We start from the raw sequence: 15,794 nt of genomic DNA on the forward strand, positions 1-15,794 counted from the left end.
TCCCTTAACAAATTCGAAGATATTCATTCGCTTTGCTTTCGCACGCCTCGACGCTTCGGCGACGGAAAACACAAGACTTCCCCGAAAGCATCGTGCAAAGAATTCATACTCCGAGCAATACCGCCGAGACCTTCGCCGACATCGACTCCTCAACCGCAATAACGAATGTACGTCTGTTTGAAACGAAATTACATTCGATTAGCAGGATTTTTTTCCGAAGATACGACCTTTTTTCGAATCAACCAAAGCATACCAGTGGAGAAAAATGTCTTTTCAAAAGACAAAAATCGTTTTGCTAACGTGGTTGAAGAATATGTCCGAACCGATAATATTTCGCTAAAAAAAAATGCAGAAAGAATAATGGAAAAAAAAATATTGTAAAGTGCGCATGATATGCACCGTGGAAAGAAAGTGGCACGTATTTTTTTTTCGCATACTTGCGTCATTAACAGCGAACGAATTAACGGTACTACCGAATTCGCAGGCAACTATTAATTGAAGCATCACATGCGTAGATACATATACGCAATTTTCGAAATTATTACCCATATCGATTTTCAAAAATTTATATTACTAACGAATTTATATTGTGTACAGAAAAATACTTTATCATCGACATATTGAAACATTAAAAAGGAATCGACGATTGCTCATCGATTTGTGGTAAAAAAAAAACAAACAATAAAATGAATAACGACAACGACTACTTATTTATATTCGATATTAAGGAAGAAGGTATATTCGTTTCTCCAACTTCTTCGGGACTGAGAATATTAGTAATCGGACGATGTCATCCAACTCCTCGAGCGCAAGCTGAGCGTGTAAACGTAGAACATGATCGTCATCGTTGTCGCGAAGCAACTTGAGAGCTCGATACAAAGGCACCAGATCATGCCCCAAATCTGTTAGGACGTCTTTGCCCAATCCTTGAATCAATAAATTCGTTACCAACACTGCAGCTCGTCTGCATTCCGGTGATTTGTCCGTGTGGATTACGTGTCCGACGCAGTAGAGTATCTGAAAATTCAAACGACACACTTTAATACATTAAACAATAAAAAATTAGACTTATCTAAAAAGCTAATAAAAAAATATCAGTCTAATCGTTTTTGGTTTTCTATATAAATAAAAAACGTTTTATAGAGACATTACGAGAAAGCAAGTTAAATATAAAAAATGGTTAAAGAAATGGCTTTGAAACCAGTCCAATAAAATTTAGTAACAATTTCATGAAGCAACACTGCCAACACTAGGCAAAGGCTTTAATTTTCTAGCCACTTTTTCGTGTACATAGAATTCGCTCGAAAGGGTGTAAAAATTCGGAAACATTATGTTTAGTCGTAAAGGGTTATATTACCTCGGTAATCCCGTCACCCAACTGGAAACCCATGACCTTGCAGATCTCACCGAGGCACGAAAGACTCGAGGCACGAACCATATCGTCTGGATCGCGAGTCGCGCTAAGAAAACCATTGATCAAAACGTTTTTGTGGACATGGCACATTTCACCTGTTGAGGAAACGCACATTATTAGTACTATTCGTACGATCTGCGTAAAATTATTTTTGCTTTTTTGAAAATTCAAAATTCGTACCTAAAGCTCTTGCAGTTTTGACGAGAATTTCTCCCAATTTGGCTCGATTTTCCGGGGCAATTTCTCCGTTGGTATTACGCTGTGGCATGTCGACGTACTCCTGAATTAAAATTTCTATTACTTTTTCCGGAAACAAAGTAGCGAGAACGCAGAGACCGTTCACAGCTGACAAGTAGATGAACGAATCTTCGTGCTTCAAATTTTCCTGGAAAGAAAAAAATGCCGTATTTTCATTTTCTTTTCAGGCCCGATCTGACGAACGAAAATTTTTAAAAGATCAAACTTCAGTTTTTGATTTTTGCGAAACAGAAAAAGTGGCCAGTTATTTACTTGGAAAAAGCAGAGAATAATATCCTTGTTTGCCACAGCTTCGGGATCTTTTTTCTCCAGTAACTTCGTTAAAGCAATTAATCCGTGACCTCGAACAGGGAGCAAGGGATCAGCGAGATCTTTGATAGCTTTTTCGAAATCGCTGCCTTTGCCACGTCCATCGACACTTAAATCCTGATAACGTTGAGTCCTTCTTTTCCCTTGATTCTTTATAATTCCCAAAAGTTCTTCTACCAAAGTTGACAATTGTTCAGGAATTCTTCCGCGTGTTTTGACCTCAGTCAAAAATTCAGCGAGTTCGTTGAAAAGTGTCCAATCTTTGGGTTTTTCGTTATCGGTTAAAATCACTCGTACAAGCATCAAACCGATATAAATAGCCGTAAAGTTCGCATCCTCTTTCTCTATCGGTTTCGTGCTATTCATGTCGAACAGTGTTTTTATGAAGGAAATAATGGGTTCAGGATTTTTGATCAAAGCTTTTTGAATTTGAGGCGAAGCAGCGAGTTTCGACAAGAATTCCATCGTCGCTAACTCTTTGCCAATTTTGTCGACAGCGCCATCTGCCAATTGCAACGATTTTCCGTACAAATTACTCAACGAACGTAAAAGATAATAGAACAGATCGAATCCAAGCGATTCTTCATTTTCAATTAGATCGAAGAGACATTCGGCTGCTGTTTGACTGTCCAGATCATCCATTTCGTCCGTTATTACCAGTCCACCTGTCGGTCCAAATGACCACGACAATCTTTCACCCAAGTTTTCATCATCGGTTCTCTCGTGATTGAGAAACGCAGAAAATAAATTATCCCTCGTTTTCGAGTCTGTAATCACGTGAATCAACAAATCTCGAATTTTTTTCTGCAACAGAGATACGCTCCCGCGAGATTTTGTATACAGACTAAATAGTGGTAAGGCAATTTCTCTCAAGACGGTACAAGGAGGATGTTTGAACTTTGCATCGTTGGGAACAAAACATTTTGTCAAATTTTCTATGCACTCCGTTATTTCGATTTCACTTTCCAACAACGCTGTCGACGATTTTGATACTTTTTTTCGCAGAGGGGATGTAATGACTCGAATTACTTTTTCCTTGCAAACTTCCGGCTTGTGTTCGTAAAGAGCTGTGATACAGTTTGTCGCTATAGTTGCTGAATGATTTATATTTTTAGAAGACAACAGTGCCACCAACTGCAATAAAATAAACACGTATTACATTTTCTGCAATTCTCTACAAGAATTCTACCAAAGTTTTCATGGGTTTAAAAGTAATAAATTTGCTTGGACATCAACTGACCTGAGAGCAAACAGCATCGTAATATTTGTTAACATCTTGACCATGCGATGTGACAACGAGTCTTGCAACAGTATCCAATTTGTCCCAATGAGCGCCAAGATCGATGTGATCCCCGCAAACTGCGTCGATCAAGGCCAGAATACCATGAGGTCGAACAATGGCACTGACCAGATAATTTTGTGCATGTTTGCGAATCCACTTCGGTGCTTCTTTTATTCCAAGGATTATCATGAATTCTTTTACGATAGTTGCCAGTGGACATTTCTCGATGAGAGACGAGAGGATTTTTCTGAACTCAATCTGATCCTTTGTCAATTTTTCATGTAATTCTTTCGTCATTCTAAACTCAGAGGAGGAGGAGGAGGAAGCCTTATCATTGGAATCTTCTGTCGATTTCATAAGTGGTGCGTAAGACAATTGCAACAAACCTCCTAGCAATGGACCCAGTTGTGGTAAAAGGGAGAGCCGGAGTGATGCTTCGTCAAAGAAATCTGTCAAGTAGCGAGCTGTGAGGCAAAGTCTCTCATATTTCTGAAATGTGAATAAAAAGTTATTGTTCTCTCAGAGAAATTCGTATAATTAGAGCACATTTTATCCAAAACCCCAGATGGTGAGAATACTGTGCTTTTGCAAGTTTAATTTTCCCTAAGATTTTTCTCTTATTATAGAGCAATCAATTTGATTTATTTGAAGAGTTTTTTTTTCAAATTCTTTTCAAAGTATTCTTATTCATTAATACCTGTAAGTCTGTGAGTTTCTCATCGTCCAATTCTTTTGCACGAGGACACAGTTTGTAAATACCAGCACCGATACCCGGAAACAGGCACGGAAGTATTCCAATGCTGACAACAATTTCTATGGCTGCTTTTACAGTCTTCTGTTGATTTACACTCAAAAATGTATCACTTTGGGCCAATTCTGAGTTTTTTAGAGATTTTAGTACGTATAAAACCGTGTGAACATATCGTTGTCTGAAAAAAAAAAGCTTTGCCAAATTAAAAATTAAATGGAAATTTATTAACAGTTCAAGAGAAAAAATATGCTCGTACCTAATCGTGCATTCGAAATTTGAATTTGTTGGAAAATTTGCCACTTCATTGACGTCTTCTTCTGGCAACATTTTAACAACTTTGAAAATTATTTGTTGCAAATTCTCATCGAAAGTTCGTCCTTCCTCTGAAATCAATTTTCAAAATGAACAAGCGTTTGTAACGTATTATAAGCGTTTTGTAACCTCAATTATGACATATTAGTAGTTTGAAAATACGCTTACGTTTTTCATTTGTTGTCAGTACAGTCAACAATTGGTGATGATCCATTTTAATACCAAAGGAACACGAAATTTCAAATGACCGAATTTACCATACTATCATCAACAGTTACAAAGAGCATCGAATACAGTTTTGTCTTGATAACACCGTGTTGACCGTGTTTACAATTTCAATAAAATTCAAAATTACGCAGTGACGTCGTGACCACGGTCGTGACATCTCTTATTTTTATTACTGGGATTAGGCGAATTAAGAACCGGTAAATAGAAGACACAAAACCTATTATGGCCTTTCGTGAGGGTCCAGTTCCAAATGTCAAACACAGATGTCGTCACAATCGTTTTCGTTGTGCCGTTCCAGTAGTTCATGCAACATCTGTTACGAGGCTACAATTTCTCATCAACGCTTCGTCAGGACAAATACCTATATATAATCCGTCTATCCTACAATTATTTGTCCATCATCGAATCTCCTGATTTCGAAAACAGAGAAATTTCGAAATTGGGAGATTCGATTCAGGCAGAACAATAAGTCATTTTCCGTGCTGGGGACGGTCGAGAAAAGACAAAAGCGGGTCTCCACTACGTCAAAACACCACCACCACCACATCGTCGATAAAAATTTCGACAGAGCTAGAGTTCTCAACTTTGTTGACAATCGAGTGAGTAGTATCTGATTGCTCTTTTGGTCTAGTAGAAACTAAATAATTTTAACTTTGCCAAAAGGCCGTCACGCCTCATACGACGCTAATTAGTGACCATTATACACGGAAGCCTCTATACATGAACGATTACACGAAAAATTAATGATTATATTTGATATTTTTATTCAATTGATCCGTAGCATAAAACTGTTTCCAAAAAAACGAAACACGCGTAGATTAAAAAAACGAATGACAATAAATCTTTTGGATTTGTCATAAAAAAATGTAACACCAATAATTAATCTCGATCATTGTTTATAGCATATAATAATACATTTAAGGCTGTGATAGGAACACGAATGCCGACATTTTCAGCTCTTTACACGCTTTGTATAATAAACTTATGAAACATACTAAAATCTTATTTTCTATAATATAACGATAATTCATCCATACATCGTGTGTGATGCGTTTTACATCTTGAAAATAATTTTTTCATGAAAATCATACTCTCTTGTACGATCAATTGACCCTTTCAATAACCGGACACCAGTTGTTCGTATACGAATCTTTCTCCAAGCAATATTTCTCTGTTCAACTGTTTCTTTCTCAGTGGCGCAAGAGTGATCTCACGAATTTAAAAATTTGGGTATGCTCAACGGTGATAGATATGACTCGATTCGCAGTTACCATGGACGGGACCGATGTGTATTCTTGATCTTGTACAAACGGACGAAATGTGTATGTCTTTTTAGTTCTGATACTTTTGCTATGAATTATTTCAATAACCATTGTTCTCTTATATTCTTTGAAATCTTGATTAATAATTTTTTTTTTATCATGTGAAACCTCATTTAGAAGATGAAAATGCATTTTTTCTTCACATTCTCAATGGACCAAATCTTCTCTCAATCTTTGGAAGGCTTCGTCACATATTCAGACAAGAATGAACAAATCGTCGATTTTAAAACACCGAATTTTTGCTAGACAAGATTTTTTTCAAATATTTTCATGTTCATTTCTTTTTATAACTGAGGCAGAATTAAAGTCTTTTTCGCAAATAACTTTGAACTCGTTCACTAAAGAGCTAGTCGAAGTAGATTTTTCGGATGAATCTCTTTGGCTCGACCAGAAATTCATTGAGAAATTTCAACATTTTTCATATCGAATGAAAATTATGGAATTTGATTTTTTATCTTTTTATATTATTATATATTGAAATTTTGAGATTTGGTCCTTTGAGATTGCGGAAAAACGGTTCCGAATTCCACTTTTGAGTCCTCTGATAAAAATGTTTCATTCGAAAAGAAAAAAAACGTCTTCACCATTTATAAAAATAACACAGCGTAGAATTTTCTGGGAAAATGCCAGAATGTTGACTTTTTGGTAAAAAGTCTCTGAGAGTTGATGCCATTGATGTTTGTGATCGTTGGACCGCAACGGGAATCCTCGTCGCCGCATAACTACATTTTCATTTTTGTAATAATATTAAAAACTGCAAATATCGTATCGACATAAATTTTGGAGGTGAAAGATTCTTTTCTGCGGTCCAACAGTGCAAACTTGAACGAAGATAAAATTTGCGTTAAATGCACACTAGAACGAACACTCAATTAGATTTTAGTAAAATTTTATCCGAAACGTTAATTTCCCTGTAAAAGCGAGGGCGATTCAACCACAAACCTTATTCCAATTTATTTCTGCATATTCTTTGCTTAAGACTACTTCATTAAAACAATTTAATACGCAAATATTCGTGCTCGAATATCAGCGATAATTGCGCGTAGAACATTCTCGTCGAAAACAATAATTTTGAGGGTTCTGAACTGTGCGATGTTGCGAAATCACGTGTGTGTAAACACGTTCGGCTAACATACTCAGATTTTTATCTCTCAATAATCGTTGCAAGCTTGTTCGACGATTCAGCCTCTGGGTATGAGCTAACCATGTTTTCATTTCCTCATGAAACTTTTCATCGTTTTTTCTTTTCATTTTCTTTCTTCTGGCTTTCAATGTGCTGCTGGTTCCCGCGAGCCTTCGTCGTCGCGTACCTCAAATATCTTCGGAAACTTAACATATCTGTACATGTGGCTGGTTTAAGCGGACGCAAGGAAACGAGATATTCCTAAAAGGCGAAACCAAACGCACTCGTAAAATCGTATCGAAATGCACTCAGTACCCAATAAATTGACTGTTGATTGTGGGGGTGATACGAAGTAGGCAAAAAATGATGGTCGCACTTTTTACTTTTTCGAGGAGAATCCCTATTTTTTACTCGAATTTTCGTAATTCGATGAGAAATGAATTTATCACGAAAACGATTTTTACTTCGTTTTGTTTTTCCTTCGTTTTCGAGTCTCATTTACCGATTTCGCGGAGATCTTGCCTCGAGAAAATTTCTCTTTAACATTCAACTGCCATTTTTGCTTGAATCGATGCTTTCTTCGAGGACATTCGCTTTATAGAATACTGTCCTCGACTTCAGCGTCGTCGAGGGTGTGAAGCCAGTTAAAAATCATCATATTTCTCTCGTATTTCGACAGCTGCTTGCCTCGCTCCCTCTCGACGTCCCTTCGCGTTAAAAGATGATTCGGATTCTCTCGGCCAACCAAAGCAGCTCCGATGACGCTCGGCACTCCCGGCACCACCAGGGTCGCGCCCGGGGTCGTCTGAGCCGCTGATGCTGCTGCTTCCAGTCTGTCCAAGTTGAACTCACTCTGGGATAATCGCTCGAGAGCTCGGTACGTCGTCAAAAGCCTGATTTGAGAGACAATTTAAATGAAAAAATTTGAAAAAATTCAACGTTTTGGACCGCTAATTTTTGGACCTTGACATTTTTTCATAGTCTATTGCCTTCGAAATTTTTTTTTTTTTTCGGTCATTACAACTTTGTCTCGTTCGACTCAGAATCGCGTGAAACATGTTTCGAACCCATCGTCGGAGATCATTTTTTGATTTTTGAAATTTTCGAAAATTTTCGGATCTTGACATTTTTTCATAGTCTATTGCCTTCGAAATTTTTTTTTTTTTTCGGTCATTACAACTTTGTCTCGTTCGACTCAGAATCGCGTGAAACATGTTTCAAACCCATCGTGGGAGATTATTTTTTGATTTTTGAAAGTTTGAAAATTTTTGGACCTTCACATTTTTTCATAGTCTATTGCCTTCGAAAATTTTTTTTTTTTCGATCATTACAACTTTGTCTCGTTCGACTCAGAATCGCGTGAAACATGTTTCGAACCCATCGTCGGAGATCATTTTTTGATTTTTGAAATTTTCAAAAATTTTCAAAATTTTCGGATCTTGACATTTTTTCATAGTCTATTGCCTTCGAAATTTTTTTTTTTTTTCGGTCATTACAACTTTGTCTCGTTCGATTCAGAATCGCGTGAAACATGTTTCGAACCCATCGTGGGCGATTATTTTTTGATTTTTGAAATTTTCGAAAATTTTCAAAATTTTCGGATCTTGACATTTTTTCATAGTCTATTGCCTTCGATTTTTTTTTTTTTCGGTCATTACAACTTTGTCTCGTTCGACTCAGAATCGCGTGAAACATGTTTCGAACCCATCATCGGAGATCATTTTTTCGATTTTTGAAATTTTCGAAAATTTTCGAACCCTGGCATTTTTTCATAGTCTATTGCCTTCGAAAATTTTTTTTTTTGGTCATTACAACTTTGTCTCATTCGACTCAGAATCGCGTGAAACATGTTTCGAACCCATCATCGGAGGTCATTTTTTCGATTTTTGAAATTTTCGAAAATTTTCGAACCCTGGCATTTTTTCATAGTCTATTGCCTTCGAAAATTTTTTTTTTTCGGTCATTACAACTTTGTCTCATTTCAGAATCTTTTAATTCTAAATTAATTGATAAATTGACATGCTAAAAAAATATGAAAAATTTGATTCACAGACCTTCGCCGGATGTAATTTTGGCGAACTTTTTTGTTAACGGATCTGACGAGGTCGGCAGCAGTGAAGGGGATTGGCTGGGGATGAGGAGCGGCCGGTGGTTGTTGGGTGGTTCCTCCGTGGGGACTGGGAAGCTGGGAAGTACTCGTGGGATCGCCGACGGCGACCCAAGTGCTGCATGACCTCGAGGCGTGATCGAGTCTCGCTTGTTCGAGGAGGAGGCCGTTTCGTTGAGCGGAGTCGATCGCCAGTGCGGATACCGCGGATCGTAAAACCTGAGCTGAGACCGTTTCTGGGCTTGGCAACTGGGAAACGTCGCTCGTGCTGAAACTCTTCTGTAAACCGAGGGCCGAGGAGAGAGCACCGCAACTTCGGATCAATTCCGTTTCTTCCTCAAACCACAATATCTCCGGAATGTCCGGTGGCCTGTGAAACAATTTTCGTTTCTAACGGTTATCACTTTTTTTAGGGAATAGAAAAATCCACATTTCTTCGTTTCCACATCGATATTTCGATCATTCGAAACCCTTAAAATCGAGTAATTGAGAGAATTCTGCTTTCGACGAACCACCGAAGACGACGAAAACTCTCAAACGACAAAAATCCGAGTTTTTCGAATAAAAACCAAAGAAACTAAAAAGCAGTATTTCTAGGAAATTTCGAACTTTGTGTCAGAAGTTTGCGGACGAATCCCACCGTCCAAGATCGATAAATTCGATTAGAAATACTGCAAAACATTGCGAATTAATCGGCCGAGTACCTAACTGGCAAGTTTTTGGAATTGAACCCGCCTAATAAGTTATCGAGTCAATGTTATCTTTTGCAGTATTTCCAAAAAGTTATGGCACCATAGAACGAACGCTTTTTTCGTGAATAATACTTCGGTTTGAAAAAATATTCCACTGGAAACCACGAAAATGGTGCAATTCAATGATTTTCTTCATTTTCAGCGTCTCAGGCTCATTTAAAAACGAAAAAGCAGTTAGACCCTGTGATTTTTGGCGCTCAATTCTGAATTTCTATACAACAAAATAATGATTCAAAGCAAAAAGATCCAATAAAATTAAAGTAGTTCATGCACGAAACGATTTTTTCAAGAAAGTCTTGAAATTCGCACAGAGTTTAAATGAGCGATTGACACGCACATCAAATTTTAAAGGGTTCGTCTTATTGGTTAATATTTAAGCGTGTTTAAATATGAAGAAAAATATACAGGCCTATAAGGACTAAGCGCAAAAAGTCGTTTATCTTTCCATATAACGAATGAACGCTTCGCTTACCAAGTTTATGAAAAAGTACACAATAAGAATGAAGTACACAATGAAGGTTTGGCAAAAAATTCGAGACGATTTTCTTACTAGTAATAAAGATACATTACGTTAAAGATTGAACGAAATTGGTGAAATGAGCTCTCGTAACCTTACATTTACTTATTTCGGCATTTTGTTTCTTCTCGACTTGAGCAATTCCTGTCACAGCCTTCTGTCTTTTTATTAACACTTATTCTTGGTCCATTTCCCTCTGTGTTTTTCACATAAAAAAAGCTACAGGACTTTAGCCAAGGGCCAATGTATTTACAATTTCTTATAAATAGCTCTGACATTAATTTAGAGTGTTAATAGCTTTAAGAGGATGGATCAGTCGGTATATCGCAACCATAAGTGCGAGAGAGATAGTTGCAAATTTCAAAATCGAAATTCTTTAACACAGTTTGACCGATTAAAAAAAGGCTCTGTCAGTCGATTTTTGCCATCGTTCTGCGTAGGCTGACAGAGCCTTTTTTTAATCGATCAAACTGTGTCTAAAAGAATTTTGATTTCGAAAATTCCAAGTGAGGTTAGTCGACTGATCCATACTCTTAATAAGAAAGTAAAAATCGATCCAATATCGATCCAATTTAGACACATAAAATAAAGTGAACAAAAACGACGTGAAAATGAATGAAAATGGGATTTTTCAGTCCCCCAAAATGTGCAGCAGCACCCTCGAGTTTTCGGAGCAGGTCAAAGAGACCGAAGAATCTCACCTGTTACTTTGCATCTCGCGAGAATCAGGATTGGGTGATGGCCCGCGTCCGGAGAGTTGTCCATCTCCGTAAGACTTGAAGGCGACGAGTCTGTTGCCACATTTGGCAGCGTCACTGGCAATGGACGAGACGCTGAAGAGCGAGAGGTCCGTGGTCACGCTCTCGTGGCTGGGAGAGCGTAGCATTCGACATGCGACTTGTAGAACGGGGGGTTGGATGCTGATCAAGGTGTTCGCGCTCGGCGGCGCCGGCGAGGCCGGCTTTGCCTCGCTTTCCGACATCGTTTCAACTTCCATTTGTCTGACTCGATATTTAGAACGTTTTCCAAAGATTTCAAGACGATAAATAAAGAGCGTTCGAGCGCAAATCTCAACCGACCGAAGTCCCCCCTTAATCAGGTTTTTTCGTAACTTTCTAGTTGGAATTTCTCATTTTTTAAATTCTCCTTTCGTAAGCATTTCGCTATTTCATCAAACTCCCGTCCCCATTTTCTTCTTTCTCTATTCAGCAAATATTTGTCGCAGCTTTCTACTGCGACTGCCAATCGGTTGACTTTGATCGACCGGCGGATGTGTATGCACTTCGTCTCTAGTGCGACCTTCGCCACAGAGCTTATTTTGCCCCCTTGATCAATATCGCTCGATCCAAATGACGCACTACTTCCTGAAACATAAATAACATTTTATTTTAGTTTACAACTGATTTCAGTTGGCTTTTTTGACAGTGCGAAAATCGACGATCGCTTTTCGTTCATTTACATTCTGAAAAAAATCATTTCAGATCCTTTTTTTCTCAATTCAAAAAAATCCAAGTGATCTGGATGCGAGAACGAACAAAATAAATTTTTCTCCATTCTCGTTTTGCTCGAATCCACTTTTATTAAGTAAAACGAAAAAATATAAAATTTTCAATTATCATTGATGACGAATAAAAATTAAATAAAAAAAGAATGAAGCAAAAAAAGAAAAAAATTTCATAAACGATAATTTAACATAAATTTACTCAAGCATTGAGTACTAAAAATCGATTGAACCAACAATTGGGCCAAAAGTTCAACACCCCATTTGATGTGACTTCGAAAAAAGTGTAGTTCGACTCTGAACGTAAATAAAAATGGGCCATCTCAATTCCGTTCCGTCACGAACGCCAGAGCGCCTTGATATTTCAATGGACTCTTCTTTAAGGTCAAGCGCTTTTTTATTGACCCCACAAATTTTCGTGTGCTGCTAAAGTTGAATGACCAAATAAAATAACCGAAAATGGAATAAAAACCCTCACCTCGTTCACTCAATGAGACGTCATCGGTGCTCGATCTCCACATAAATGAGAGCACTCTTTTCGACGATCATTTGTCAATTTATCAAAGCAATTAAACGCGTGACGTTCGAAATATTTTCGCAGGAACGGGCAGGCACGATGAAAAAAGACAACTTTTCAATTTCCACTCGTTGCACTCAATTTAATTGAAATATTCGCTCGTCTCACACCCGTCAAAAATTTTCTAATGAACAACAGAGTCGTAAAAATAAATCTGAAGTGCTGCAGAATTTTGACATTCGTCGAAACGAAACCGAAACGAATTCAGAAAGCAAAAAAAAAATAAAACAAAAAGTACAATTTAATGTTGCGGTTAGTCCTTAAAGTTAGAGTTAGAAATCGGGATAAAGTTTTTCATGGTTAAAACGCTATCGAAATTTTATTACGATTTAAAAAAATGAAAGTCAGAAGTAGGCCGAATCAAATACATCTCGTAATTGCACCGGCAGTTGATGACACAAACAACATTACGAAGCGGAAAATTCTTTCACGTGCATCCGATCGATCGACGCAGTTCGATGGTTCTTTAAGGTTTGAAAAATCAGGAATGGAAATCGATTATAAAACTCGAGGCTAATGACAATCGATCCGACGATAAACAAGCTTTTACAGTGGTTCTTATTGACAACCCGGAAACGATGAGCTCAGGAGCTCAACGTGAATGGCGATTGTTTCCGATGGCTCTGTGATGGTTCTGCTCCTGCTGTTTGCTCCACACTGCACAGGCGTCGATCGATAGGGGCAAGAAAGGGTCACCCACCGTCCTCTGACCCACACAAAACATCCCGCTTTTCCTCGTCGTGCTTGCATACAGGCTGTCCCAGATCCAGTATTCGATGCCGCAGTTTCCACTTCTTCGATGAATTTCGAGTCGAAGTATTCCATGTATAGTTTTCCATCGGAATTTGGTGTAATTAATTATTGATTTCTGCGGTTGACGAGATAACAGTCTTTCGTGGTGCCTACCGCCGAAACGGTTGCAGATAGAGCAAAAATTCATGGGACCATTTCTGTAGAGGGGAAAAATTCCTACGAAAAATATTTAAACCATATTTTTCTATCGTTGGTCGTTTGATACTGAGAGCGCATCCAAAAATGCCTTGACGCACCCGCGATGCTCGAAAAATAGCGCCGTTTTTGGAGGGCTCTCTAGAGTAAAATATTGATAATAGAAAAATGTCATGTGGAACTTTTTTGTAGAAAATTTAATTCTCTACAACTTTGATTCAATACACTTTTGCTCTAACTCCTGTCGTTTCGACGATAAAAACGAACAAATGTCTCCTTCAATAACTGGATGCTCGTTGAGAGAAAATCTGGACGCAAAATTTCTTCACTTCCCTTTCCATCATTAAAATGAGAAGAGACAAGCTCCACCCAACGTGCAGGGACAAATCACTCGCTAATCGATCTCAAGCTGCTCCATTATATCTCATGAAGCAGAAACACTTGATTTTTTAAAACTTTGTAAACGGTGATAGAAATTTTCTTTCTTTTTACTTCTACTCAGAATTCTTCGAATTTAGCGATTATTTTCCGCGAACATAAACTTCTTATTTAAACGAATAGAGTGACGAATATAGTAAACGAATTTTTTCTGAATCTCTTTTCAAATTCAAATTCAATTGGAAAAAAGAACTGCGGAAGAATATTCAAAATCGAAAAAATCGTATTTCGGGCATGTTATCTCAAATCAGGATTTTATTCTGCACTTTCTTTCGCGCCTAACCAAAAGCTCGATATCGTCGTTGGCGCTGTCGCCTGACTGCGGACCCGGCATAAGGTTGATTCCGAACGTTCGATTTTTTCGTTCGCGAAGACCTCCGCGAACTTTTACTCGTTCGTGGTAATTCCGTCTTGTCTTTTCAGTCGGAATTTCGAGAGAAGTTCGGATTGATCTTCATCTACGACAAGTGTTGAATCAATTGTAACGAATTTAACAATGTTCCGTCAATTGTTGAGACCGGTCTTCCGGAATGTTACTCGACGAGGTGAGTTGTCAGTCGCATTCACTCCTTTTGTATTCGAATGCTATAATAGCTTACATAATCTTTTGAAATTTCTCTCAATTCGCACATCAACGATTTTTCTTAATTTAATTTTATTGATATTTCACCTCGTTTGACGGACATACCGAAATTATGTAACATGTAAAATCGACTCCAACGAACATCTTTTGTTTTTCTCCTTCGAACAAATTCCCTTTCATACCTCTATTTCTGTCCGCTAGACTCGACCATTATTACGCCTTTCGCAAGGTAGAAAAGTCGAATAACTTCGAAAAAAAAAATGAATCAAAATATTTTCATGCAGAAATAAATCAACTTTTTACGCGATCGATTTTCATACTGAAAAAAATCATAGATAAGTCACATACATAACCTTAAAAAAATATTGATCAGTCGTAAATTTTCCGAACTCATCAACATAATCTCGGATATTTATCTGGGATGCAATGTTCGATTCTTCTTCGTTCCCTAAAAGAATTTAGGCGATCAAAAAATGATCAAAGAGAACTGATGAAGTTTTAATACGTCAGTTAAATTTCATTAGGTTTCTTCATTATTGACTTTTCCTCAACGTGCAGCTACAAAATAATCAAATTTCATGAATTATTCATTCAATTTGATAAGGTTTTGGGTAAAAATTCGATTGTAGCAGGTTTAGTGGAGCATAACTTTTGACATCTTCGCTACAGGCACTCGTCAATATCACGATGAAGCAGCCAATTACAAACCCGGAACCATGGATGAACTTCCAATTCCTCAAGGATCCTGGCAACAGCAATATGATTCCAAACAAACCTTGTACAATATGCAACTTGCTTTTGGCATCTTGTATGCAGTAGGCTCTATTTACTATGTAAGTATGAAGAAAAATATTCTTGGTGAATGAAAAATTTCAGAAAATTCTATTCCCACCCATATTTTTGTTAATAAAACATGAATTTGTTGTAATTCCTTATCCAATTTGGTAGTTTACATATAAAAGTTGGACTATATTTTTATTAAATAATTTCAATACAGAATAATTAATGTAGCAGTTGAAAATAAAAAATTGTGTTATAAAACAAAATGATTGTATGTAGGGTAATATTTTTTGTCAATCCAACAAATTTTTAATATTTACTTGTTCTCATGCGTCTCAAAATATTTTTTGAAATTAAAATATTTTTGTTTGATATTTATAGATCACCCAAAGTGGCGTAATCTTCTTCAACTGCTGGCCTCCGGTACCAAAAGACGAGCAAAAGTGAAGGATGTCAATATGATTTGAAACTATGTATAATTTAGTGTCAAGGAGTTGATAAGCAAAAATCTATCATTGATTGTAACGTGGAATATTTCTCGTTGTAATTAAAACTGCATAGAGAACAATGAAACATTGATTTTGTTTCTTAG

General features: G+C 37.3%; 3 protein-coding genes and 1 long non-coding RNA gene across 4 annotated transcripts; 2 read left to right on the forward strand and 2 right to left on the reverse strand.

Annotated features, from left to right (window-relative positions):
• Positions 1-550: 550 nt before the first annotated feature.
• On the reverse strand, positions 551-4,822 carry Tango6 (transport and golgi organization 6). Its single transcript, XM_043420424.1, has 8 exons — positions 4,495-4,822; positions 4,271-4,397; positions 3,961-4,192; positions 3,222-3,752; positions 1,925-3,115; positions 1,595-1,799; positions 1,358-1,509; positions 551-1,017 (listed from the first exon to the last, which is right to left on the reverse strand). The coding sequence occupies exons 1-8, from the start codon at positions 4,538-4,540 to the stop codon at positions 724-726; spliced, it is 2,778 nt and encodes a 925-aa protein (XP_043276359.1). The 5' UTR covers positions 4,541-4,822; the 3' UTR covers positions 551-723.
• Positions 4,823-4,856: 34 nt separating this feature from the next.
• LOC122411548 (uncharacterized) lies at positions 4,857-9,194 on the forward strand. The gene is made up of 3 exons (XR_006261174.1): positions 4,857-5,153; positions 7,679-7,876; positions 9,052-9,194. It is a non-coding gene; the product is annotated as an uncharacterized lncRNA (long non-coding RNA).
• LOC122411543 (uncharacterized) lies at positions 5,434-13,424 on the reverse strand. The gene is made up of 4 exons (XM_043420429.1): positions 12,355-13,424; positions 11,077-11,739; positions 9,054-9,476; positions 5,434-7,892 (listed from the first exon to the last, which is right to left on the reverse strand). Exons 2-4 carry the CDS (start codon positions 11,370-11,372, stop codon positions 7,595-7,597), a joined length of 1,017 nt encoding a protein of 338 aa, XP_043276364.1. The 5' UTR covers positions 11,373-11,739; positions 12,355-13,424; the 3' UTR covers positions 5,434-7,594.
• A 776-nt stretch (positions 13,425-14,200) lies between these two features.
• COX7B (Cytochrome c oxidase subunit 7B) lies at positions 14,201-15,775 on the forward strand. The gene is made up of 3 exons (XM_043420433.1): positions 14,201-14,384; positions 15,092-15,255; positions 15,584-15,775. Exons 1-3 carry the CDS (start codon positions 14,336-14,338, stop codon positions 15,647-15,649), a joined length of 279 nt encoding a protein of 92 aa, XP_043276368.1. The 5' UTR covers positions 14,201-14,335; the 3' UTR covers positions 15,650-15,775.
• The last annotated feature ends 19 nt before the right edge of the window (positions 15,776-15,794 follow it).

This window comes from Venturia canescens, chromosome 5 (genome assembly GCF_019457755.1).
Source record: "Venturia canescens isolate UGA chromosome 5, ASM1945775v1, whole genome shotgun sequence".
Lineage (NCBI taxonomy): Eukaryota > Metazoa > Arthropoda > Insecta > Hymenoptera > Ichneumonidae > Venturia > Venturia canescens.

Excerpts from the sequence above, each read along its gene's own strand:
- Tango6 (XM_043420424.1), bottom strand. The coding sequence starts at position 4,540 with ATGGATCATCACCAATTGTTGACTGTACTGACAACAAATGAAAAAC. Across the intron at positions 3,753-3,960 it reads AGAAACTCACAGACTTACAG|AAATATGAGAGACTTTGCCT; the intron begins GTATTAATGAAT and ends TTCACATTTCAG. Across the intron at positions 1,800-1,924 it reads TTATTCTCTGCTTTTTCCAA|GAAAATTTGAAGCACGAAGA; the intron begins GTAAATAACTGG and ends TTTTCTTTCCAG.
- LOC122411543 (XM_043420429.1), bottom strand. The coding sequence starts at position 11,372 with ATGGAAGTTGAAACGATGTCGGAAAGCGAGGCAAAGCCGGCCTCGCCG. Across the intron at positions 9,477-11,076 it reads CGCGAGATGCAAAGTAACAG|GCCACCGGACATTCCGGAGA; the intron begins GTGAGATTCTTC and ends ATTGTTTCACAG. Across the intron at positions 7,893-9,053 it reads CAAAATTACATCCGGCGAAG|GCTTTTGACGACGTACCGAG; the intron begins GTCTGTGAATCA and ends CTCTCAAATCAG.
- COX7B (XM_043420433.1), top strand. The coding sequence starts at position 14,336 with ATGTTCCGTCAATTGTTGAGACCGGTCTTCCGGAATGTTACTCGACGA. Across the intron at positions 14,385-15,091 it reads CCGGAATGTTACTCGACGAG|GCACTCGTCAATATCACGAT; the intron begins GTGAGTTGTCAG and ends TCTTCGCTACAG. Across the intron at positions 15,256-15,583 it reads CAGTAGGCTCTATTTACTAT|ATCACCCAAAGTGGCGTAAT; the intron begins GTAAGTATGAAG and ends TGATATTTATAG.